The 26587-nt window shown below is 43.2% G+C and overlaps 1 protein-coding gene across 1 annotated transcript; it reads left to right on the forward strand.

The window, feature by feature from the left end:
• The first annotated feature begins 5710 nt into the window (after positions 1–5710).
• Positions 5711–26587, forward strand: LOC120401371 (p53 apoptosis effector related to PMP-22-like). The gene is made up of 3 exons (XM_039531288.1): positions 5711–6032; positions 23810–23953; positions 24246–26587. Exons 1-3 carry the CDS (start codon positions 5822–5824, stop codon positions 24458–24460), a joined length of 570 nt encoding a protein of 189 aa, XP_039387222.1. The 5' UTR covers positions 5711–5821; the 3' UTR covers positions 24461–26587.

Here is a 26587-nt window from a genome sequence, read left to right on the forward strand (position 1 = left end):
GAGCCCAGCCTTCCTCTTTGTTATCAGAATGGCTGTGCAGAATTAGAAAGCGGCCAAGAAAAACTAAGGACAACTTTCTCCGTGAGGTTATGATGCACTTCGCCACCAAGAAACAGGAATTGAAGGAGTGGCGGGACAGCAAGAAGAGGGACCGAAAGGCGAACGTGGCACACCAGAAAGAAGCCTGGGAGCGGCTCTTAAACGTTATGGAGCGCCAAGTGGACAAGCTCCAGGCAATACTAGCTCTTCAAACCGAGCAGCTTTGCGCCTGCCCTCCCCTGCAGCTGCTGTCACAAAACTCTTTCCCATGCCCACCCACCCCACAAACACACACACACACACCACCAACACACTGTTATCAATCTCCTGACTCCATTCTCTACCTGCAGCATTCCGCTCCTCCCTCCTCACAGTCCAGCACTGTGGACTCCCACTACCCACTGCACTCAACACCCATCCCTCTGCAGTTTGGCCCTGCTGAAATACAGCACGTACTGCATTGTACTCCAAAGGAGAAGGTTGGGTCTGATCCCTGAACATACACAAATCTGTAGCTGTCCCGGGACCCCTCCTCCTCTTGAGACCTTCCCTTCTCCCATCGTCCCCCTGCTGATGAATTTTTTCATTTGACTCTCTCCTCCGGTTGTTGTCTTTTAATAAAAGAATTGTGTTTGTTTGAAAGCAATCTTTATTCTATTAAGTGAAAGCAAAAAGAGCACTGCAAAGCAACATGCAATTATGTTAAGTCCCCTTCTTTCATCCTGTGCACCAATCACCTCATAGCATTAGAAGCAGTGCAATCCCAAGCATAGCAACAAATATTAGTGACTTTCAGCTTCAAATTGCTGCCTCAGGGCACCCCTGATCCTTATGACCCCGCGCTGTGCCCCTCTAATAGCCCTGGTCTCTGGATGTTCAAACTCAGCCTCCAGACGCTGAGCCTCTGGGGTCCAGCCCTGAGTAAAGGTTTCATCCTTCCCTTCACAAATATTAGGGAGCGTACAGCATGCAGCTATAAGCATAGGAATATTGTCATTGGCCATGTCCATCTTCCCATAAAGGCATTGCAGCGGGCTTTTAAATGGCCAAATGCACACTCAACAGTCATTCTGCACTTGCTCTGCCTGTTGTTGAACCGCTCCTTGCTGCTGTCAAGTTGTCTCGTGTATGGCTTCATAAGCCATGGCATTAAGGGGTAGGTGGGATCTCCCAGGATCACAACGGGCATTTCAACTTAAATAAAAGGAGATATCCTATCTCCTAGAACTGGAAGGGACCTTGAAAGGCCATTGAGTCTAGCCCCCTGCCTTCACTAGCAGGACCAAGTACTGCTTTTGCCCCAGATCTCTAAGTGGCCCCCTCAAGGATGGAGCTCACAATTCTGGGTTTAGCAGGCCAATGCTCAAACCACTGAGCTATCCCTCCCTCCTTCCCCTACAGTGATCTTCTGGTCCAGGAAGAAAGTTCCTGCTTGCAGCTTCTTGAACAGGCCAATGTTCTGCGTGCATCGTGCACCTTTCTGGACCAGCCTGCATTAATGTCTGTGAAATGCCCACAGTGATCCACAAGCGCCTGGAGAACCATTGAGAAATACCCCTTGCGATTAAGGTACTCGATGGCTAAGTGGTCTGGTGTCAGAATTAGAATGTGTGTGCCATCTACTGCCCCTCCGCAGTTAGGGAAGCCCATTTGTGCAATGTCACACATGTTGCCCAGAGTAATGGTCTTTCGGTGCAGGAGGCGATTAATGGCCCTGCACACTTGCATCAACACAACTCCAACGGTGGACTTTCCCACTCCAAACTGGTTAGTGACTGATTGGTAGCAGTCTGGAGTAGCCAGCTTCCACAGTGCAATCACCACGCGCTTCTCATTGTAACAGGGCAGCTCTCATTCTCATGTCCTTGCGCCACAGAGCTGGGGTGAGCTCATCACACAGTCCCATTATGAATGTGACTTTCCTCATGCAAAAGTTCTGCAGCTTCTGCTCATCATCCTAGACGTGCATCGTGATGTGACCCCACCACTCTGTGCTTGTTTCTTGAGCCGAAAAGCGGTGTCCCACTGTGATCAGCACCTCTGTGAATGCCACAAGCAATCGCGTGTCATAGCTACTATGTGTGGTGAGATCAATGTCATATTCCTCTTGCCGTTGTAGTTTAAGGAATGCCACTGCCACTCATGATGTGTTAGTCAGAGCGAGAAGCATACTGGTCAGCAGTTCGGGATCCATTCCTGCAGCCTGAAAGAGGCAGGGTGTACAGTGAACAAACCATTGAAAGATGGCGCCAAATGCAGACGAAAGCACAGGGATTGCTGGGATGTGAATCAATGCATCACGGGGCATTGGGACAGGACCCAGGATGCCCCGCGACCCCTTCCACCTTCCCACAAGTCTTAGCAGCAAAAGAGAAAGAGGTGCTCTGTGGGGTAGCTGCCCAGAGTGCACCGCTCAGAATAGCGCTGCAAGTGCCGCAAGTGTGAACACGCTATTGCGCAGGCAGTTGTTATTGTGAACACACAACAGCGGTTTTCCTTCTGCGCTCTCTGAGCGGTGCTGTAACTTTACCAGTGTAGACGTGCCCGCATTCCCCCAGTTCTCCTGGGTGTGAGAGCTCTGGTTTCTCTGATTAATCCCTTCAGAGACAATTTGGCAGGAAAGCAAGGTATACAGAGGCAGCCAAATATTTTCTGATCCTCAGACACTTTATTGTTAACAATGCATACTAGAGAGTTTAGTGTCTTTGAAAAATAACAAGCAGTCCTAAATGCAGGCCCCACCCACCTGGTCTGATTTCACCTCTCCTGTTAGTCATGGGTTTGGCCTTAATGGTAGAAAGCCCATTGTTCCAGTAGAAAGCGACATTCAACACTGGTGGCCCTTGATGCTTCTGTCACAGCCTCATAGCCCCAATCATTCAACTAGGTGTCAAGACCACACTATAAAATGGATGCTGTAATCTACAATGAAGGTTGCAATACATTATGAGATCACACTCCAACATGAAGATTACAGTACAAAGTGCAGCCCCTGAAATGAGGCGCACAAATACAAGGTGGAGTTTACAATCTGACACACACATATTCCTAATCTGTCATGGGGCTAATGGTATCTACCTCCCTCATAGACCCGCCCTGTGTACTCTGCAAAATACCAGGGCAGCCCAGAGGATTCCGGGGGCCTGGGGTCTTCGGCAGCGGGGGGCCCCTGCTTCGGCGGTAATTCGGCGGCGGGGGGCCCTTCCGTTCTGGGACCTGCCGCCGAAGTGCCCCGAAGACCTGTGGCAGGGGCCCACTGCCGCTGAAGCGGGACCCGCCGCCGAAGTGCAGCCGGGTCTTCGGCAGTAATTCGGCGGCGGGGGGCCCCGCCGCGGGTCTTCGGGGCACTTTGGCGGCAGGTCCCGGAACGGAAGGGCCCCCCGCCACCAAATTACTGCTGAAGACCTGGCTGCATTTCGGCGGCAGGTCCCACTTCGGCGGTAATTCGCCGGCAGACCCCAGGCTCCGGGGCGGAAGGACCCCCAGCTGGCGAAGACCGGGAGCGGAAGAAGCTCCGGGGGCCCGGCCCCGCAAGAGTTTTCCGGGCCCCCCGGAGCGAGTGAAGGACCCTGCTCCAGGGCCCCCGAAAAACTCTCGTGTGGGCCCCGGCGGGACCCGGGGCCTGGGGCAAATTGCCCCTTTTGCCCCCGCCTCTGGGTGGCCCTGCAAAATACCAGCTCTAACGTCTACTCTACAGCAAGGTCCCTGGGCTCTGCAGCATTCTGGAATTTTTGTGACAATTCCATTTAAATGAAAAAGTTGAAGAGCTTAATGAATACAAAATAAACAATACAATTAGTACAGTTAGCCGGTCATATTTATTTTTATATTAAACTCAGTGTAGTTTATGCCATCCCTGCAATTCCACATTTCAATATGATGCAGTTTTTTGTTCTGATAATACATAACCATGCTGCAGAAATTGTCACCAGTGAAGCTGCAGGTATTGGCAGTGGAAAGGGTAGGAACAGACTTTAGGATTGCTGACCTCCCAGCCACCTGCCCACTTCTCTCAGCCAGAGGAACATTTTGATGGGGTGTGGAGCACGGAAGTAGGTGGAGCCTTTTACTAGTTGATCAATTGCCCAAAAGGTTTCTCTAGCTTAAACTGGGAAACCACTGTGGATCTATTTCAATATGTATCAGTTATGGGAGTGGCTCTCAGCCTTTCCAGACTATTGTACCCCTTTCAGGAGTCTGATTTGTCTTGTGTACCCCAAGTTTCACCTTGCTTAAAAACTACTTGCTTACAGAATCTGACATAAAAATGCAAAAGTACGCATACCCCTGGCTGAGAACCACTGAGTTATGGCATCTAGCCATGCACATGTGTCTCTTACTGGAGGCTGTATGGTGTTCAGTGAGCACTCAGTGCTTAAGGGGGTTGCAGAAGATCTGCTTTATTCTGTGTCCATTCCAACTGGTGGTGCATAATATAACATCAGCTTCACAGCACCCTGCCCAGGCTCTTTCTCTGGGAGGGTCAGCAGTTAAAGGCACAGTCCCCAATCCCAGAGGGGCCCAATTCTCCACTACATTATATAGTCTTACTTCCGTGCAAAGAGGAAGCAAAGGTTATCACTAGTGCGAATGGAGTAATCTGTTTTAGTAGCATTTACATTCGGGCAATGGAGAATTAGGCCCAAATATTGTACTGCGCCTGCTGAGAATATTCGTAGAGCATAGTCAAATCAGACCTATTTTCTCCCCATAGAAACATGCACTGCTCCTCTATACTTCCAAGCCATGCCCTATTGTAACTGTCAAATTTCAGCTGTTGATTTTTGCCATAACTCTTCCAAGGAAGAGTCAGAAATTTTCTTCACTGTCCTAACTTTGTAGTGGCTGAGGAAACAGGCTTAAAAGATTTCCCCTTGGAGCAGGGCCAGCTTTAGGAAGTGCGGGGCCCAATTCAAACAGTTTTGATGGGGCCCCAGCAGGGATGACTTAAAAAAAAATACACACATAAAAAACCACATGGGGCTTGTGCTCACCGGGCGGTGCTCCAAGTCTTCAGTGGCACTGAAGGACCCGCCACCGAAGTGCCGCCAAAGACCTGGAGCGAGCGAAGGACCTGCCGCCAAAGTGCCGCTGGAGACCCGGATTGCCTCCGGGTGAGTAAAAATTAAGAAGGCACCTCTAGCCAGGGAAGGGATTCTCACGGGGCCCTCTTAGGCACGGGGCCCAATTCGGGGGAATTGGTGGAATAGGCCTAAAGCTGGCCCTGCCTTGGAGCAGAGGCCCAGCATGGAACATTTCAGCCTTAAAGGGGAAAGTTTCAGGCAACTATGACAAAAGAGCGTACAATGCAAATTGTTTTTTAGCTTTTAGTATAATGAGCTCAGATCAAGTGCTACCTGCACCCACTCTAGTGCAAAAGCACCTTGTTTAATCCAAGTTGCTCCTTAGTGGGAAGTGACAGCCAGGAAAGGGTTAAAAGCCCAGGGCCAGGGAGTGTAATGGTGCCTGATGTGTTTACGAATCAGCAGAGAGGAAAGAGGAGCCAGGCAGATGAGCCAGCCCAGCCCTGCAACTTCAGTGCAGCTCAACAGGTTTCTGGTGCCACGGCTACAGCTCTTAGTCATTGGAATTTAGGTGGAGCTCCCTCCTTCAGTGTCTATTCCAGTTAAAAAGCTGCTCTCACTCACACATTCATACATATACACACACTCTTCAGGAGCCTTAATAAAACCCCTTTGTCTCACGCTGCTGAGTCAGTAGCAGAAAAAGCTCATCAGTTTGTGCACCTGGCCTCTAGAGAAGCCACTGACCATTCCACAAGATGGTGCAGTGTGGCCTTGACTACACAAGGTGCAGATGGATCTTGCCTCTGATGTTAGGCATAGCGGTCATCTTTGGCCTCATTGCGCTGGCCGGCAGGGGCTGGCTGGAGTCAGAGTCGTTCCCCTATCAGCATCAAGCCTCGTTATGGGAAAGCTGTACAAAGTTCAACGGTGATCCTGACTGGACATGCATCTCCCTGATGGACTATGGTAAGTGATTGCAATGGGGGTGGCAGCCCCTAGTGAGTCTAGGTCACATGACTGAGCTTACCTCACTCAACTCATGTCTCATCAGTTTGATGGGATACATGGAACATTTTTTGGAGAAAGAGTGGAACAAAGGGTGATCTCTTTAGAAAAAAAAGAGGGATGATTGCTATTTTCATAGGGCTAGAGGTTATGTATGTTCATGGTACAAAGACACATATGGAAACATAGTGCAGGGAACATTTGAATCATTTGAGATTAATTTCTTTAGAAATAACTACAATCTCTGCTTTCCAGAAGTGAATAATTATTGCAGGCCAAGTCCATAAAGCAATAAATAGCAAGCTGTATGGGTAAACTTGGGTTTAACAAGATGGATCATCCTTCACTGGCAAGGAACTGTTGGGATGTAAAAAAGAAGCTGTGAAGCAGAGATGTCCACAATAAATATCAGGTTGCAGAACGTGCCTCTAAAATTATATCAGAGGGCACACCACACCACTTGTGATGTGGTTATGAAACAAAACGTTGAAAGGAGAAAGTGTTTTTTTCTTTGAGAAAGGTCTGAATTAAGGTTTTCATACTTGGAGGAGTTTTGATAAAAGTTTGGACTCTGATGAAGTCCAAATAGATAATATTAATTCAAGTCATAAGGGTACTTTGGCTAATTGCCTGATTCTCAACTGTTGTGCAGCTTGTATACTTATTTGCACCTGTCTAAAGTGAGTGTATAAATACTACCAAATCAGAATAGTAGCATGTTACACTCACCTTATACATATAAATGTCTGTGCAAGATGCACAGCAGTAGAGACACAGACTGTTAGTGTCCATTTGGTTCAGCCTTCCAAAACTGTCATGAAAACGTACCATCCCTGCACAAATTGTGCTCGCTGGCCCTGCTCTGCATTGACTGATAGTAATGAAAAGATAATGGTGATTTGTTCACTAGTCAGAAAGAAGTTATTCACTCTGGGCTAGTGGAATTTTTCAAGCGTGTTTGCTATTTGCTCTATTTGGGGACTCCATTTCTACTCCTGATGCCCTTTGGCATCCTTCCCCTCCCCAATCCCACATTAATGTTATATTAATCAGTTCCACAATGGTATTGTTTCTCCCTAGGCGCCAGGGACATGATCCACAAAGGTACTTAGGCACCTAGCCCACAGTCTCAGGAATCTATGTCCCTTTTTTAGGTACTGCTATGAGCCACAAAACTCCCACTGCTGCCTAATCCTGTAGGTTCCTAAATTTACTTAGCACCCATGTTTTTTCCTCTCAATGTGTACACTGCAGCCTCACTGTAGGAGAGTGGGTGCCTATCTCCTGCCTGAGCATGCACACTTTGGCAGCACTGTAGGCGTCTGCACGCCTGTCTAAGATGACTACAAGAAAGACAGGCAACAAGATGGCTAAGTTGTGTGCCTGATCTGGTAGGTGGCCTCTGATCACAGCTGTCAGATCCAGCCCCTCAGGTGAGTTCACAAAAAGCAGATGGGAGGAAAGGAGGCAGTCCTCCCTAGTTCAGTGGTTAAGGAACACACCTAGGATGTTTCTCCCCACCCTGGAGGGGGTAGAAGGGATTTGAATAGGGATCTGTCATCTCTTTCAGGTCAGTGGCCTAGGAGATAGTAGGCTATGAAATATTCTGATATGGGGCTCTCTCAGTCTCTCCTCTCTAAGTTGTTCCACTTTAATTAAGCAAATGAATAATTATATATTAATTGTGCCAGTAAAAGATAGAATAACTCTACTATAGTCTGGTTGTTAGAGCACTTGCTGGGGAGATGGCTGAGCCCTATTCAAATCCCTTCTCCCCTTCAAGTGGAGGGGGGACTGAAACCAGGGACCTCCTGCATCCTGGGTGAGTACCTATCTAGTAAACTAAAGGTTGTAAGGCAGGTCCTCCCCCAGGCAATTTGCTTTGGGTGTGGCTTGCATTTAGGCAGCTGAATGCCTATCTTCCCCCAGTTTGTGGATCACTAGCAGAGCTAGGCGCCTCCCTGCAGCTGGACTTGGGCACCTTTCTCCAAGAGACGGGCACAGCTTAGCATATCTCCATTGGCTAGTGTAGGCAGCTCCCTGCCTTTGTGGATCACAGTCTAAGGCACTTGTATTTCCCCACTCATTGTACAGAGAGCCCAGGTGCCCCACTCAGGCTTTGTGGATTGCGGTGCTGTTCCTGTGATTTTTCCAGGCACCTAAAAGTTCAGCTCAGCATTGCAACACCCAAATTCCTTTGTGGATCTGGACCCATGTCCCTCGAAGACAAAGGGTTGGAATTTAAGGTCCAGGCTGGCCCTGGGCTTTTCATGATGGTCTTTCTTCCCTGCTTTTGTATTTTCTCAGACAAATGCATTGGAGTTCTATAGCACCTTCCAACTGAGGATCTCAAGTCAAGTAAAAAACATCTGTGAATTAATCCTCAAAACACAATAGGCAACTATGAACTCCTATTTATAGATGGGGAAACTGAGGCACAGAAGGGTGAATGTCCACATTTTAAAAAATGTTTACTAATTTTGGGTGTCCAACTTTACTCCCATTGACTTCATCTGTTGCTCTGCATGCTCAGTGTCTCTGAAAACTAGTCCATAGGTGCATCAAGTGGGGCACCCCAGATTAATGGACACTTTTGAAAATTTGGGACTAAATGAATTGCCCAAGGTTGAACAGGAAGTCTTTGGCAAAATTTGGATAGTGAATTCGGAATTCCTGGCTGCTCTTAATCCTGTGTTTTAATCACAAGCTCATGCTTCCGCTCTCTGTACTAGGACATGCTTTGGATCTGGAGAGAATGGGCAAACTGAGCCCTTTGGATTAAGTTAATGCCATTTCTTATTGACCAGCTCTGAGCTGGAAATCAAAAATGCCTTCCACTGATCCTTTTTGGCTAGAGTGGGAATGCTAATTTTTGGCTCCATAGCCAAATGCATCATGAATGCATCATGGTAGGTTTCCTGTACCTGTAATAAACTCCTGTAATAAAATTTAAAAGTTGTCTTTACTATTGGTATAGACTGAAAACTAAAGCAAAAGGTGCACCTATGATCAGGTTTTTAATAAAATATGTATTTTATTTGTGTGTTTCCTTTTATCTACACTAATACAAAAATGTTAAGGAGGACAAGTGTCCAGTATCACAAACCATATCACAAGTATGATTACATTTCCCCCTTTCATAAGCATGGAGACATGAAGAAAGACAATATAGCTATAAGGGGGCAGAAGTGACTTGACATTTTTGTGAGGCGTGAACTCCATGTTTCTTCTCTATTCCCCTCCTATTGGCTTGATTTCCAGCTTCTCTGCTGCACCCATAATTTAGTGCAGGCCCAAAAGTTGGCGCAACAACTTTTTATTTTCTTGACTCTTGGCTATATGATCTCTCCAGAACAAGGTATGTCTCCCAAAGCCTTAGCCAAAGCCTTTTAAATATTTAATGTATTGTGCTGCAGGCTTTTGACATGTTTGAATATGCTTGTTGCCTGTTGCTAGAAAATGATTGCTCCTGTTTTGCTAAGTTGAATGTGGTGCACAATAAGATGAAAGAATCTTTAATCCATGCAATCTTTCTATTTTCTCATATTATGCCTGTTTCTGCAGTCCTTTGGCATGCAGAACTTATATCAATTTCAATGAAAACTGCCATGCATAGGACAAATGCAGGTTAAAGTCCTTCAGATTTAGTGTGAAATGTTAGGCTTATTTGCAGATCTTGAAAAATCCACACAGTGCTTGTGCACATGCCAAGTGGAATTTCAATATTTGCAGTGACTTGCAAATACCATCCAATACTAGATTCTAGTCATTATACAGAGCAGGGGTCGGCAACCTTCGCCACGTGGCCCATCAGGAACCACTGGTGGACCATGAAACATTTTGTTTACATTGACCGTCTGCAGGCACGGCGCCCCGCAGCTCCCAGTGGCTGCGGATCACTGTTCCCTGCCAATGGGAGATGCGGGAAGTGGCGGCCAGTACATCACCTATTTCCTGCCTAAGCCTCAGCGATTCACAAATCAGGAGGGATAGATGTTGGGCTGCCTAAGTCACGTGTGAAGCCTGAGACTGTAGACATGCTCAGAGGTCACCTACCAGATCAGGCCCCTCAAGCATGGGGGTGGAGGGTACCAAAGAAAGACCTCCCTTATACCGTTAGCCAGGGGTGAAAGTAGGTCAGTACGGTGTACTGGTAAGAAACTGGTACCGGCCCGTACGCAGCCGATGTTAAAGTGCTGGCGTGGCCGTGCTTTAACATAGTTGCCCTTTTTGCCCCCACCCCCCGAGCCACTGACGGGGGTGGGAAATGGGGCAGCTTCCCCAAGGCCAGCGATTTAAAAGGGGCTCCCAGCCACTGCCGCTACCCGCCCCAGCCCCGTGTCTATTTGGAGAGAAGGGATTTGAACAAGGACCCATCATCTCTCTGGTGAGTGCCTTAATCATTAGGCTATGGAATACTTTGACATGCCTTCCCCCAATCTCTCCTATTGAACACGTTCAACTTTAAACAACTGACTAATTACATATTAATTGGGGCCCTGAATATAACCTGGTGCGTGGGGCACTCACCTGGGAGATGGCAAATCCTTTCTTCCATTCAGGAGGAAGGGGAACTTGAAAGGAAGGTCTCCCACAACCGGGGTGAGTAACCCTGGGCTAATGGTGGTAAGGGAGGTCATCCATTCCCCTGGCCATTTTGTTTTAGGCCATTTGCAACTAAGGTGGCCGAACACCTATCTTCACCCAGTTCACGGACCACCACCAGAGCGAAGTGCCTTTCCACAGTCCAGACTTCGGTGCTTATCTCCAAAAGATTGGTGGGATTTTTCTCACCCGCCTCTGGTCGGCATCTCCCATTGGCTAGCTCCATCTCCACATCTCCCCACGGTGCCTGAGCAGCCAGAATTGGATCCCAAATTAACACACACGAGACTTCATTTCTACTTAGTTCAATAAATCACCATGAGCAGAACATTATAGGGCTTTTCATATTGCCAGATTGAGGGAACAGCCTTTCTCAGCACTGAGTGGCATGAGAACCAGGTTTTCTATCTGTCAGTGGAGTACATTGACCACAGCATATATTGTGTACTTCTTTGAAGGAGTGAGGTTGAAATAAAACTGTAACAAAGAGCAACATATTTGAAACAGATAATCTTGAGCCATAAAGTTATTATCCAGATCTGAATCTAAACATTCCCTACATGTTCTTATATATGTCTTTGGTTCAAGCCAACCTCTGAACCTAGGTACGACAATGTGGAGCTACTGCTCCTTTAGTGATTCCACTGTCAACATGCAAGGCCTGTTAATACCAGTCAAATTTTTGTATCAATAAGAATAAATGCTATTTGCAGCACAGAGGTCAATTTTAGTAGCTCATGTATTTATATGAAACAACACAATGGGATAATTCAGCAGCTTTCTTTGTACAACATCTTTTTCTCTTAGTAAGTTAGGGACTGTCTTCTTGTTACATCTTTGTACAATGCCTAGAATGATGATGCCCTGATCCATGATCCCTAACTACTACAGTAATACAAATAATAATAATTCTCCACTTTCATCCTCCTTGCAAATCTCTCACAGAATCTTTATTGAATTATTCTGTTCTAGAGAGACAAGGTGGGTGAGCTAATATCTTTTATTAGACAAACTTGCATTAGTGAGTAGGATGACCGATTTTATAGGGACAGTCCTGATATTTGGGGCTTTTTTTTATATGGGCGCCTATTATCCCCCACCCCCGCCCCGATTTTTCACATTTGCTATCTGGTCACCCTATTAGTGAGAGAGACAAGCTTTTGAGCTACACAGAGCTCTCCTTCAGGTCACTCTCTAATATCCTGGGACCGACCCAGCTACAACAACACTGCATGCATGTTCTAGTCTAGTTATTTCCATGATCGTCACCACAATAGTAAGTGGAAACCTACTAACATTCATGAATTAATCCTCTCAGTCCATCTGCGAGGTAGGGTAGCATTAGTACCTCCATTTTATGGGGGACCTGTGGCAGAGTGATTGTGTCTTGGGCAGATTTACAGAGGGATTCTGTGGTAGAGCTGGAAATGGAATGCCTATCTGAGTCCTAGTCCACTTGCTTAACCACAGTACAATCTTTCTGCCCCTTCTTTGCAGGGCAAATTGAAGATAAGAACTTTGTCCTGTCCATACTACAGCCAAAACCTGAAACAAACCGGTTCAGTGTATGTTTTTTAGGTAGTTTCAATTGCAGAGTGGACAGGTTCTTAGCCACACACTACTTTCTAAATCATCTCTCAAAAAAGCCTTATGTGATTTAAGGTCAAGCCTTAAAACAAAACATGCACACAATTTACTATTCACACAGTAGTTAGACTTTTAAATGCTAGAAAAAAATGGGCTCCTAGTTAAATGTAATAGTTACAATACTGAAAATGTTTCAGTTATATTGTTCTTAAGGAACTCTGATAAGAAGGGAAGAAAATAACAGACATGACTTGATATTCCTCTTGCTTACAGGTGTAACTCCACTGGAGTAAGTGAGAGGGGAATCAGGCCCACAGCATGGCAGTTCATATTCCTCATTTGCAATTACTGATATACTTTTCTTTATCATTTCAGAGTTCAGCCTTTTACACATTTGTTGCATTTCATCAGAACCTTTGCTAAATAAGTTATTTCCTTAGTTGGGTAACTAACTCTATAAAGAGCCTCTCAGAGGGCAATAAATACTCTTTTATAATCAAATCACTTCCCTAATAATTACAGTCAAATTGGCTAAAACAGTGCTTATGGTGTGAGATGCTGAGGGCTCTCAGCTACCATATGAAAATAGAGGCAGTTGAGGACAATCAAGACCTTGCAGAGATCCCAGCACTTTGCAGGCTCAGACAATGAACTCTCTTAAGCATGCACCATTCAGTTACTTTTCCTAACCTTTCACACAGGAGGTAACTGTGCTGAGGATTTATGAATGGGTAAAAACGGTACCATGTTGTCGTTTTTCTTTAGTTGGGTCATTTCTTCAGAGAATCTGACAGGATGGAGTGATGATGATTCCTTCATAGTAAGAGCTGGATATAAGTCCCATTATAAGGTTGACTTCGAATGACTTTGGGAGGATAAACAAGCAAATCTCTCGGGCTATGTCTACACTACAGACCTTACAGCAGCACAACTGCACTGCTATAAGGTCTCCCATGTAGCCGCTCAATGCTGATGGGAGAAAGCATGCCCATTGGCATAGCACTGTTCACATTGGTGCTTTTGTCAGTGAAATGTATGTAGGTCAGAGGGGTGATTTTTCACACCCCTGACCAACAACAGTTATACTGACAGCAGTGCTAGTATAGACATGGCCTCATGCTTTCACATTTTTCATGGCAAGTCTTGTTGACAGCTGGTATCTATTCTGAACAATTTTGAACAAGATTGTAGGAGAATATTATAGTATTCCCAAGCTCCTCCTGGGAACTTTTGCAAAGAGTCTTTAGAAATTTCTTGATCAGTCAAAAATCCCAATGGTTTCAAATTAGTCAGCTTTGACTGAGTAAGAACTGCAGGATTTAGCCCAATGATGCTAAAGGAGGAAAACTTGGACCACAGCTAGACATTTACTAGAGGAGAAATGACGCTACACTATCATGGTAAATAAGGTCCAAGCTGATCTGGAAACTCTCATACCATTTAATGCACTGGATTTTAAATCAGTTTAAGGGGAGTTAGGAAGGGGTGTGTGTGTGTGTGTGTGTGTGTGTGTGTGTGTGTGTGTGTGTTGGAAAGCTTAAAGAACTCAATAGAACAAGGGGCGTGTATTTACCTATGTCAGCTATTTTGCTTATCAGCTTGTTTGGCTCCCCAAATGTATTGTTTGCCCCCCCCAAGTGTATGCAGCTGCGTTCCCATGTAAGTCTCCAAAGTATTTAGTACAAAGGGTCAACAGATGTATCTTGTGTCCCCTTTAGAATGACAAATGTATCCTTAACAGATGTATCTTGTTTCCCCCTCAAAATGATATATGTATCCGGTGTACCCAATTATCCCCTAACAGATACATTTACAGGTTCTATAGGTCAACAAAATGATGTAGAAGGATGTAGGCTAAGTTGTTTGTTACTGGTTATAAAAGGAGCCCTGTTCGGCCTTGTAAGGTGTGTCTCTCTTCTGGCACTAGCCGATGAGAGCACCCGCTCAGCTGACTGATCAATAAAGGGTGTGGTACTCGTCTTCCTGTCCTCCATGCCTCCTTGGTGTAATTAGGTAAGCTCCGGGGGGAAATGAGCCCTTTTGGCTAACATGTGTGTGTGTGTGTTTGTGTGAGGGGGTATGACTCTTTGAGGCACTGTACATGCTATATGGGTGAAAGCATTAATATGTGCAGACATATATATGTGAGACATATATGTGTTGCCAATAACATTTAATTTTGATCTAAGTGCTGCTTGATGATAACTGTAGGGCCAGATTCTGATGTCTTTACTGACACTGAATAGAGCCTTCCTCCACAAACAATTCCACTGAAGTCTCTGAAGCTAGCTACAGAGGAAGCTGCTATCCAATAAGAGTAATAATAATTAGTTCTTATGCAGTGCTTTTCACCAATATATTGCAAAGAAGGTCAGCATCAATTATCCCCATTTTACAGTAGATGAAACTGAGGCACAGAGCAGCAAAGTGACTTGCCCAAAGTCACTAACAGGCCAGAGACAGGAATAGAACTGTTAGCCTCCTAAAACCAAGTCCAGTGCTTTGTCTGCTAGACCTTGATGCCTCTATATTGAGTAAAAGTATCAGAATCTGTCCCTAAATATACAACTATAACAGACTCTTTCTGTAATTCCCAATCACATGTTAACCAACCTATCAACAGCCAATAACAGTGCAGCAGCAACAATTGTTAATATTGCCTTCTTGTTCAGTCACAGGGAGAAGAAATGAGCAAACAGTATCATGTCTCTCACTGTAGGCTTTTTTGTTTCTTAGGTGGGAAGGATTTAGTTTCTATTAGAAAGTTAGCTCCAGATTCACAGCCACTCCCTACCCAGGGAAACTCCTTCACTGCAATTAAAGCTAGCCACAGTAAGGTTTCTGAACACAGTTTGCTCATATTCTGCTGCAAACTATAGACTAAGAGTTAGCTGATTAAAAATTCTTGGTTTTGGAAATGAGATGTAAATCCATTGTGCTTCAGCCAGATGTAAGAGTGCGAGCAAGCTTTGGGAAAAGGATACACTGCTATTTTGCTTAATAGTCATTGTTTGTAAGGCTGAGTTATAAAAGAAGATCCCTTTTAGGTTATTTTAGGTTATTTTAATCAACTCGTCTTTAATCCTTGACAAGGTCTTCTGTCCAAATAGTAGTAACAGCTAGAAAACAGATATAACATGCTACATTGGGATTAATTTACATGATTTACCTGGATTGGCTTATTAGTATGCTACGCATTTTTTCTAACCCCCCCTAGTTAAAATTTACCTCAAAATAGACTGAATGACGCAAACCATGTATCAAACCAAGCACCAAAACATGTAAAATTAAGGTCTGATCCTGAGGATGCCCATAATTCCTGTTGAAATTGGTGTGAACTGTGAGTACTTGGTGCCTCTCTCCTGATCAAGCCAATTTTGAGGCATTGGCATGCATGTTACTTTTAATACCTAACTCACTCCTCTGCTGCTCCCTTTGATGATTCTTCTACACCCTGTGTTGTTCCCTTCCTAGCACTAAGCATCAGAGAGGATCTCTCATTAGCACAAAGCTTTGTTGGACTCCCTTCTAAATCAAGCTCCTGCATGTCAAGTGTGTTTATGCCGAGGAGAGTAGCTGAAACTGAACCACTCCCTCTAGATGGTGGGGGGAAAAAATCCTGGCCAAACAAAAAACTCTTCAAGTTGAAATGTTTCCTAAACTGAGCTGCTTCCCTCAAAAGGAGGAGGGTCTTCAGGCATGTCAAAACTGTGGACTCTGAATTTTTTAACAAATATGTTGATGAGTGTGTAGATGATGCTGTCTGGAAATAGACAGATGATGAGAAGGTGAAGGTCTGTTTGCTTTTAATGAGAAACAGTCTGTTTAGAGTTTGAGAAGCCCGATTACCAGCAGTTAGGCCATGTCTGCAGTACCACTTAAGTTGGCAAAACTTATGTTGCTCAGGGGTGTGAAAAAAACACCTTCCTGAGCGACACAAGCACCGGTGTGGACAGCGCTTTGTTGGCTGTCTCGTCCCCTCACCTCATCGGGATAGTTAAGTGGCTGTCTCCCCCACTCGCTAGTTTGATGGCTTTGTAGGTAAATGTATTTCTATGGTCTCTCTTTGCTCAGTTTACACTGAACACACATTTGAACAGGCGGAATCACACTCCTTGATCTAGGGTGGGGTCCCTTAAGCCTTACCTGCCAAACACATTTTAAGAACATAGTTCCAGCACATTTATACTTTTTCATATATCACTGGGCCACACTATTAATGACCAGCATGTAACCAGTTAGCGTATGATACCTTACATCTGTTAGATACAGATTATGACAACAGTGAATTGGAGTACACTCTACTGCTCAGGCCAGCTGAAACTCACTGCTAGATCCCCTTGTCCTCTGACATTGGGATGCTCTTAGGATCGAAGTAGTATTCCATTTTCAGTGCAGGTCTGGCATTTCATATCGTCTTCCGTTTTTTTAAATTAAAGCTTCCCTTGTTTAACACAGCTGTGTCACTCACCACAATGTCACGCAGGAACTGCAGAGGTTGTTGAAGCAGCAAAGAGTCTTGTGGCACCTTATAGACTAACAGACGTTTTGGAGCATGAGCTTTCATGGGTGAATACCCACTTCGTCGGAGGTTGTTGACTGAACAATGCCTATTAAAATGATAATTTGATGATAATATAAATAATTGCGGAGATGTATGAACAGCTGACAATAGATTTATTTTTCTTTTAAATGCTGGTTATGTCTTCAGCTTCAGGGCAGAAGGAATTAAAAGTTGAGGAATTGTGCTCTGATTAATCAGACAAAGAGATAGATATCGGAGCTGTCCATGATTTCATCCTGTTGAGCCAGGCCTAGGGTAGTTGGTAGTTCACATGAAGTGCAGTACCCATGCCATGAATAAACACAGCGAGGGGATGGAATGGTGTGGATGGTGTGGATGGGAATACTTGTACACAATGTGGGCTAGTACACAAGAATCCAGAATCTTTGCTTTGTTTTGTATAAGGCAATTAGGTTATGAAGTGTATTTTCAGTGTGTTGTGGCCCTTGTGTTATCACAGAAAATTTGGAACAACAAACATGTAAAAAAAAATTCAGCGTGGGTTCCAAGGTTTTGAATATAAGACATCACTGGGCAGACATTACCCCAAATTAAATTTACATCCTTTTGTGTAGAAAACAGCCCTTCAATTGTATGTAAAACTGGAATACATGAGGAGGTAAGTCAGGAAAATCAGAAAGCAACATTCCTAGTAGCTCTGAATCTAGGGTGGCCAGATCTCCTGATTTTATAGGGACAGTCCCAGTTTTTGGGTCTTTTTCTTATATAGGCTCCTATTACCCCCCACCGCCTGTCCCAATTTTTCACATTTGCTGTCTGGTCTCCCTATCTGAATCCCTAATAAAAGTCTTAAATCTACATTTGACTGAAGACTCGCCTTATCAAAGAATACTCGGATTCCTGGTTACACTGTTGCTACATTTCCTTTGGATAGCCTAACCATCCACAAATCAAACAAATATAGCTAGAAGGACCATTCCTCACTCTGCTTATATAAAAATAAAGATTTGGGTTCTCTTCTACTTGTCCTAATAGAAGGCCTTCCCCATTTCCAAAGACAAAAACTTAAAAACATTGACAGTTGTAATGAGATTTTAAGACTGGAAAGTATATAGTTTCCTAGCATTTAATAATTATCATACACATTCTTTGATTTAGTGGTAAAGAGAAACAAGAAGGAACCAGCGGACATGCCATTCAAATGATGATGATATCATTTTAGAATGCTGGTGTACATTGGAAAATGCCAATTCACCAAAACTTTTTGAAGGAAAGGATCAGTTTAGACAAATTTCCATGTTTGAAAAAAGTTTCAAAATGTTTAATTTCAAACTTTTCTAAATTATTTTTTTTCATTTTTTGTTTGAAAATCCTTTTTGTTTAAAAATTTACATTACTTATAGTAAAATACACAGATATTGAATATATAAAAGTCAAAATTGAAACAACACATTTCGATCAACCCACTCCAAAATTTTTCTTGGATTTTCAGTTGGTGACAATCTGAGATTTTGATTTTTTGTCCTGATTTAGGATGGAAAAGCTCAAAATTTTGAAAATTCTCACAGGACAGGAAAATCATTTCCTGTCCAGCTTTAGTATTTAGGGATTCTCTGATATAAATTTCTGGGTTTTTTTTCTCTGCTGACCACCTTTAAACACACACAAAAAAATTACTCTGCAGTTCTTTCAGCTGCTTGATTGATCTCAGGCAAATAGTTGTTTGTTTTTATGGACTTAGCTTGACATCCTGAAAGCTAAGTAAACTGCTACTATCTCTGTGTTTTGTTTAGTTTCAGTTTTAAATGGGCTGGACTAGAACCTGTGACCTCTCTGTCTCATGTATACTGAGTCTGTGTATATTTGTGAAAAATTGTTGACCTGATTTAATTCCACACTTCCGTGAAATGTGTTAACATTCACATAGGTGTTTATACTTTACCCACATGTTAAAGCAAAACATAAAAACACAGTGGATAATAAATAATGTGAGAGACTTAGGACCAATTTCTGCCCTCATTTACACTAATGCAACCTCATCATTTTCAACCCCACTAAATTGTAGTGTTACATGTGAGATGGATTTGGCCCAATGAGTTTTAAACTAGATTGAGCCTTTGCTCTGTGTCTTCTGCAAGGCGCCCAGGGAGTCAAAATTCTTTCTTTAGTCCCTCCTTTTTCAGAGGGAAATAACTTTTATTGGTTCTTTTCCCATACCCTCCTTTCCTACCTGCTCATGGCCCAGCCCTCAGGCTCCAGCCACAATGCAGGAAGCACTAAAGTGGCTGTGCAGGGAGCCATGTGGTATTACTGCCTGTAACTCCCCTGTGTTGTTACTTAAACCCAAATAGCAATTGCTACACTAGATCAGACCCATGGTCCATCTAATCCAGTATCCCGTCTCTGACAGTAGCCAGTGCCAGGTGCCTCAGAAAAAGGCGTAAGAAACCCATAGAAGGCAAGTACAGGATATTTGGACCCCATCTTAGGTATCCTCCTGCTCTCTAATAGGTAGAGATTGGTTTAAGGCCTGAAGCACAAGTTTTAGTATCCCTTCTAAAATTGTCATTATAATTAATTATTATAATTCTTGATATTCTTTATCCTAAATATTCAATTCCTTTTTGAATCTTACTAAGTTCTTGACTCCAGTGACTTCCTGTGGCAGTGAATTAATCTCACAGTTGGCGAACAAGTTTTTCCTTTTATCAATTTTGAATTTCCCACCTTCAAATTTCATTGTTCTTGTTATGAGACAGAAGAACAGAGAGAGAGAGAGAGAGAGAGAGAACAGAAGATCCTGATCTACCTTTTCTAAACCTTGCATCATTGTAATATACCTTTATCATGTTCTCTCTTGTTCATCTCCTTTCTGAGGAAAACATCCCAGTGTTTTCAATCTCTTTTCATAGGAGAGTTTTTTCCATTCCCTCAGTCATTCTCGTTACTCTTTTTGGAATCCCCGCCAGTTCTGCAATATCCTTTAACAGACAGGGTGGCCAGTGTTGCACACAGCATTCCGAAGGATTTATATCAAGGCATGTTAGTTTTTCTGACTGTAGCTGCAGGTTGACCAGAGATCTTCACTGAGCTGTTGACAGTGACATCCAGGTCCCTGTCACAATCTGGCCCTGGGTTAATCTAAATCATTATGACCCTATTGAAACACAAAATTAGGAGATATATCAAAATTGTTAATAGAGTTAATCAACAAAAAGTCTGTTTTTAGACTAAATCTCTGATGTAGCATTTTGCAGCTTAGATTTAGTTTGAACACACAGCATCTTAAAGTCTTTACAACTTCAAAACTGAATCTTTAAAACCTTGATTTAAAATTGTCCTCTGCTGCAGAAGATGGAGTTAGAAACCTGCAATGGTTAGGTGACTAAGCAATGCAGAAGATATAAGAATCCTGCAGTGAGCATGTTTGTTCTTGCCATATAGCCAACTCCCTTAAGGCAGGGAGTATGCCAATCTCTCCCAATGTGCCTTCCTACAGAGTCATGGCATTTGCAATACTACTGGGAGAAAAAACTGGTTAGTGGCATGAAGAGGTGGGGAGCAGGGTGGATGAGAGAGTCCCATCCCCACCCCTCCCCAGCCAAATGGCAGGGGCCCCTCAGGGCACTTGGTTCAGCTGGCACTGGGGGTGGGAAGGGAGAAAAAAGTTTTATAATGGGGAGGGGGGAATTAGTCAAATGTAATGATCAGAAATGGAACATGGGTCATAAAGCAATGGGAGATGGTCAAAACCTTCATGAACTGTTGAGAGAAAGAGAGAGAGACCAGAGGATTGGGTCAGAATTTTCTCCTTCTGGATGCACATTTGACTGCCACAGGAATCATTGTTAACTCTACCACGTTGCACATCCTGTAGGTTATATGGCATACTCTAACAAAACATAATGTAGCAAGATTTAAAAAGTAAAGTGGAAATATTTGCTGCGAGAAATACAGACAGGGTAACAGTGTTATGGGAACCTTAACTTCTGCATATCCTTGTACTGTGTGAGTCTTAAACTGCATCATCTTATATTGTATTAACAGGGCTTCATGTAATTTGTTTGCTTCTTTTAAGGAGAAAAAGAATGCAGCCCATATGAGCACAGGTCCATTTCTTGTATTCTAGTGCTGCTTTTATGTAGTGTGCACTCCTTTCATTGTGCCAATATTACAGATGCATTTCAAGAAGTGAACACATAATAAAGTCATCAGTGTCATATTTAACAGGACATCACAGGAAAGAAGAAAAAACCCCAAGATAATCAGAGAACATTTGGGACTTGCTATCCAATGGAACAAGGAAGCCAAGGATTGGCCTTGATTTTCCCTAATAACATAAGAATGGCCATACTCGGTCAAACCAAAGGTCCATCTAGCCCAGTATCCTGTCTTTCGACAGTGACCAATGCCAGGGTCCCAGAGGGAATGAATAGAACAGGCAATCATCAAGTGATCCATCCTCTGTCACCCATTTCCAGCTTCTGGCAAACAGAGGCTAGGGACACCATCCCTGCCCATTCTGGCTAATAGCCATTGATGGACCTATCCTCCATGAATTTATTTAGTTCTTTTTTTGAACCCTGTTACATTCTTGGTCTTCACAACATCCTCTGGCAAAGCGCTCCACAGGTTGACTGTGTGTTGTGTGAAGAACTACTTCCTTTTGTTTGTTTTAAACCTGCTGTCTATTAATTTCATTTGGTGACCCCAGATTCTTGTGTTATGAGCAGGAGTAAATAACACTTCCTTATTTACTTTCTCCACACCAGTCATGATTTTATAGACTTCAATCATATCACCCCTTAGTCAACTCTTTTCCAAGCTGAAAAGTCCCAGTCTTATAAATATCTGCTCATACGGAAGCTGTTCCACACCCCTAATCATTATTGTTGCCTTTTTCTGAACCTTTTCCGATTCTAATATACTGGGGCGGCTCTAGCCATTTCGCACGGGGGGCGCACGGGGGGCGCTCTGCCAGTCACCGGTCCCATGGCTCCAGTGGATCTCCCGCAGGCGCCTGCGGGAGGTCCACCGCAGCCGCCTGCCGCCCTCCTGGCGACCGGCAGAGCGCCCCCTGCGGCGTGCCGCCCCAAGCACGTGCTTGGCGTGCTGGGGCCTGGAGCCGCCCCTGCTAATATATCATTTTTGAGAAGGGGCGACCACATCTGCACACAATATTCAAGATGTGGACGTACCATGGATTCATATAGAGGCAATATGATATTTTCTGTCTTATTATCTATTCCTTTCTTAATGATGCCCAACATTCTGTTTGCTTTTTTGACTGCCACTGCACATTGAGAGGATGTTTTCAGAGAACTAACCACAATGACTCCAAGATCTCTTTCTTCAGTGGTGACAGCTAATTTAGACCCCATAATTTTATATGTATAGTTAGGATTATGTTTTCCAATGTGCATTACTTTGCATTTATCAACATTGAATTTTATCTGCCATTTTGTTGCCAAGTCACCCAGTTCTGTGAGATCCCTTTGTTGCTCTTCATGGTCTGCTTTGGACTTAGCAATCTTGAGTAGTTTTGTATCATCTGCAATTATATTTGCTTCCCCAACCAAGGCTCACTGAGCCCAAAGATCATCCTACCACTTATGTATTTCAAACATCTTGAGCTCTGGAGGCCTAAGTTCATTCTGGAGTGCAAAGTGTAAGGGCCTGGGAGATCTGAAATCATCTTGACATCTAATGATCGTTGTTTGCACTTGTGTGCTGCTTTATAGATTTAGTGTGGGCTCAAGTGGTTGAGGCGCACAAGTCCCAGTGAAAGTCAATGAGTCACTTAGGTTCTTTTAAAAAAAAGAACAGGAGTGCTTGTGGCACCTTAGAGACTAACAAATTTATTTCAGCATAAGCTTTCGTGGGCTACAGCCCCACTTCATCAGATGCATGTAGTGGAAAATACAGTAGGCAGATATATATATATACACAGAGAACATGAAACAATGGGTATTACCATACACACTATAAGGAGAGTGAGCAGTTAAGGTGAGCTATTATCAGCAGGAGAGAAAAAGAACTGTTTGTAGTGGTAATGAAAATGGCCCATTTCCAGCAATTGACAAGGATATGTAAGGAACTGGGGGGGCGGGGGGGATTAGCATGAGGAAATAGTTTTACTTTGTGTAATGGCCCATCCACTCCCAGTCTTTATTCAAGCCTAGTTTGATGGTGTCCAATTTGCAAATTAATTCCAATTCAGCAGTCTCTCGTTGAAGTCTGTTTTTGAAGTTTTTTTGTTGTAATATTGCAACTTTTAGGTGTGTAATCGAGTGGCCAGGGAGATTGAAGTGTTCTCCAACTGGTTTTTGAATGTTATAATTCTTGACATCTGATTTGTGTCCATTTATTCTTTTATGTAGAGACTGTCCAGTTTGGCCAGACATACATGAAAGGTGCCCTCCACATGCAAATCTTAGGGTCATGATCTATCCCTGATTGTTTGTGTCTGATGTATAGATTTGCCAAATAATGGCAAACTTTTATGTTCACATACCAGCATGGTATGCTAATATAGACAGTTTTTTAAAATGGAAGATTTTAAGTTGCCTTTGAGGAAGAGCCTCCTGTTCATTTGATGCCTATGCATAATACCCATTGGTGCCATGATAGACTTATACAACAGAGCCATGACTGCCATTCGCTGAACAAATGCCCTGTAATAGTGAAATAAGATAACGTTGTTATCTGGTTATTCTTACATTCTGCTTTTTCTGCCTCAGTGCTTAATACTTAATATTGAAATTCCTTGACATTCCAATAACATACTGTTCAGAATTAATGTTTGTTTAAACATCATACATTGTGCATTAACTCTCTGCTGGATCAGAACCATTTTGTACATTCTAAACCAGTCAAAGGAGAGTAGGTGGCTGTGTTCTCTCCTTGAGAGTTTACCCTCTTCTCACATTTGTCTGAAATGAAAACACTTCCTTTTTAAGGCAGGCATGAATCTACCTTAATGTGTTGTTGCCTTCATAATATGTTTTCTTTCTGATTTTAGCCTGGGGGAGAGCAGCTGCTGCCACATTCCTTCTTGGCTATATCATTCTGGTCATTTGTTTTGCCCTGGCCATCATAGCATTCGCCATTGATACGCTTCGGTTCAACTTCATACGAGGAATTGGAGGCTTGCTCTTTGCTGCTGGTAAGACTGTGTATGAGGAAAAGGTTGCCTTTTAAAACGGTACCTGTTGTAAAATTGATACATGCCTTATTTGACTCTTGAAACAAAGGAGTCTATGCCCAGTTCTTTAGCCACTCGGCAGTTGGAAACATCAATTAAAATCAATGCAAAGTCCATCCGAGTAGAAAATCCTCAAACCTCTAAAACAAAGGTGGATTTGGCTAGAGATAACACCAAGGCAGAAACTTGAATGGATACCAGTTTAATCACTCATTCTGACTTTTTGTTGTTGTTGTCTTTTCTCTTTTTTCAGCTGTGTTCTCGGTCATGGCCCTGGTCATTTATCCAGTGAAGTTCACAAATGAAATTTACATGCAAGGAGTCAATATGTTCAGCTGGGCCTATGGCTTTGCTTGGACCACCACCATTATGGAAATAGGCCTGGGGTTCTTCTTCTGCTGCCTCCCGAATTACGAAGATGAGATCCTGGGCAACGTCAAGCCCACATATTTTTATACTGCCCCATAAATACTAGAAACAACAGGAGAGGTGCCTTACTGTTGTTTGGATATTTAGATTCCAGAGATACATACAGACTATCTTATTTTTACAGAGTATTATGACCAGGAATTAGTAGAAAGGCTTGGAAACTTTTTTATGCAAGTAGAAATATAGTGTTGGAGTTATAGAATAGAAGAGCTAAATTGTTCTGAATTTTCCTCGTTGATGTGGGTTTGTTAGGGTTAATTATTCTACCATTTTGTATTGCTCCATTACTTCCCATTAGTAGGGGTATGGGTTGGTTCTGGTATTGGTGTTTCAAGCATTTGTGTTTTTATTTAATTTCAAACAAGCCTTTTAATTCCTCAGGGAATCAGTTATGGGACCAGACAACACAAACCCTGGTTCCCTGAGGAAAAGCAGCTCAGGAAAACCAAATACCATGATATGTGGGTTTATTTGTATAGCTTAACCTGAAAACTGAAATTTGGTTGCTTACAAAACCTGTCTACCCACTTTGTGCCACCATTGCCAATAATTCAGTTACCACTTCTTAACTTTGTTTCCTCTTTTATTCATAAAAAATATAGCACTTAGAGTCAGAGACGAGATAGAGAAAACGACTTCCTTGTTTTTAACAAGCCATTTTCATTTCTCTCAATGCTTTTGTTGCAAAGTTAGTTGCTAAATTGTCAAAGGTCAGAATAAGAAGAAAAATAAACTGTCTTCAAATACCACTAAACATAACCAAATATTATCACTGTGTAGTGTGTGCTGCAATCCAAGCAGTCTGAAAAATCCTGGGTGAGATTCTGGGCTGCTACTCAGTGGAGTAGCTCAGGATTAGCACACTGCGGGAAGAGGACAAAAGTGGCTTTAAGACATCCTTTCACCCTTCAGATTCTGGGCTGCTCTGAGGGCTGGAGAGACCCCTGCTGTAACATAGAGAGTCCTGAGGAACTGTTTAAGTTATGTCAGCCTCACCAGGTTGCCCTATGGGCAGCAGCACTGTCCAAACCTCCATAGACCTATGTGCTATGACTCCACCCTCCTCTCCTCCTAACCCCATCCTTGGCATGGGGCCTATGCCAACGCCTCAGGAGTCCTCGAAGGACAGCCTGTTTCTGTCTTCTTCAGTTCCTGCACCATTGGAATTCTTCCCCCACCAAATCTAGGGCTTTTAGAGCCCCTTTATGCCATTCGAGCCCTTTTACCTGGTAGCAGAGGGCCAGAGCTGGCATGGGAGTTTCATCTCTATTTACCCCTATGGCCCTCATCCCTATAGTATTCAATTGTATCTATACTATTGAACTGCTGGAATTTGAATTTAGAGTTATTAAACAAGTTAAAACAAAATCCCTTTCTTATTGGGCTCTTTCATTTAGATCTATTACTTTCTGAGTCGAAAGTGTGTGTGTGTGTATGTTGCATATATAATATGCACACACACAAATACACTCTCACACAGCCTCCCACCGTAAGACTTGTATAACAAGACACAACCACATTTTATGAAACATTTTCAGATATATTTCACATTCCACAACACTAAAAATATGTGAAAAGTAATGAAGTTTGCTTGCTGTTTTCTGTGTCATATATCCTGGATTTGTAATATTCCATTTTTTGCTTTAGGTGAAAAAATTATAGACCAAATCCTATTATCCTTGTCAAACAAGAACGCTCATTGAAGTCATTATATCATTTTCTAAGTTGAATATTACCTTGTAATAAATTTGCCTCTCTCTTTATATACTGCAGATGATGAAAACTGCCACACTGAGTATTCCACACTATAAAATATGAAATGCAGGAAGAAAACCTTGTCTTCCTTGTTAAAAGTCTTGGACAGTTAAAAAAAGTGAAGCGAAACAACCAGATTCTTATATTGCACTAGTTTTGTAGCAGTGTCACTCCATTTACTGCTCTGAAGTTACGCCCTAGACCAATAAAAGTGAGAGGAGAGTCACACCCAAAGCATATATATAAACCCTTGAGAATGGTTAGACAGAAGAGTTTTGTAATTAATTATTATGGTTCTTCCTGGCCAGAAAATTTAGAAAATATTTTGTATAAAAAAGTGACAGTGTGCAGTTGATGCACATGCAGTCCATCTGTTTAGGAATAAGCTGTTGCAGATATTTTCATGATGCT

The sequence above is a fragment of the Mauremys reevesii genome, linkage group 3 (genome assembly GCF_016161935.1).
Source record: "Mauremys reevesii isolate NIE-2019 linkage group 3, ASM1616193v1, whole genome shotgun sequence".
Lineage (NCBI taxonomy): Eukaryota > Metazoa > Chordata > Testudines > Geoemydidae > Mauremys > Mauremys reevesii.

Excerpts from the sequence above, each read along its gene's own strand:
- LOC120401371 (XM_039531288.1), top strand. The coding sequence starts at position 5,822 with ATGGTGCAGTGTGGCCTTGACTACACAAGGTGCAGATGGATCTTGCCT. Across the intron at positions 6,033-23,809 it reads CATCTCCCTGATGGACTATG|CCTGGGGGAGAGCAGCTGCT; the intron begins GTAAGTGATTGC and ends TTCTGATTTTAG. Across the intron at positions 23,954-24,245 it reads AGGCTTGCTCTTTGCTGCTG|CTGTGTTCTCGGTCATGGCC; the intron begins GTAAGACTGTGT and ends CTCTTTTTTCAG.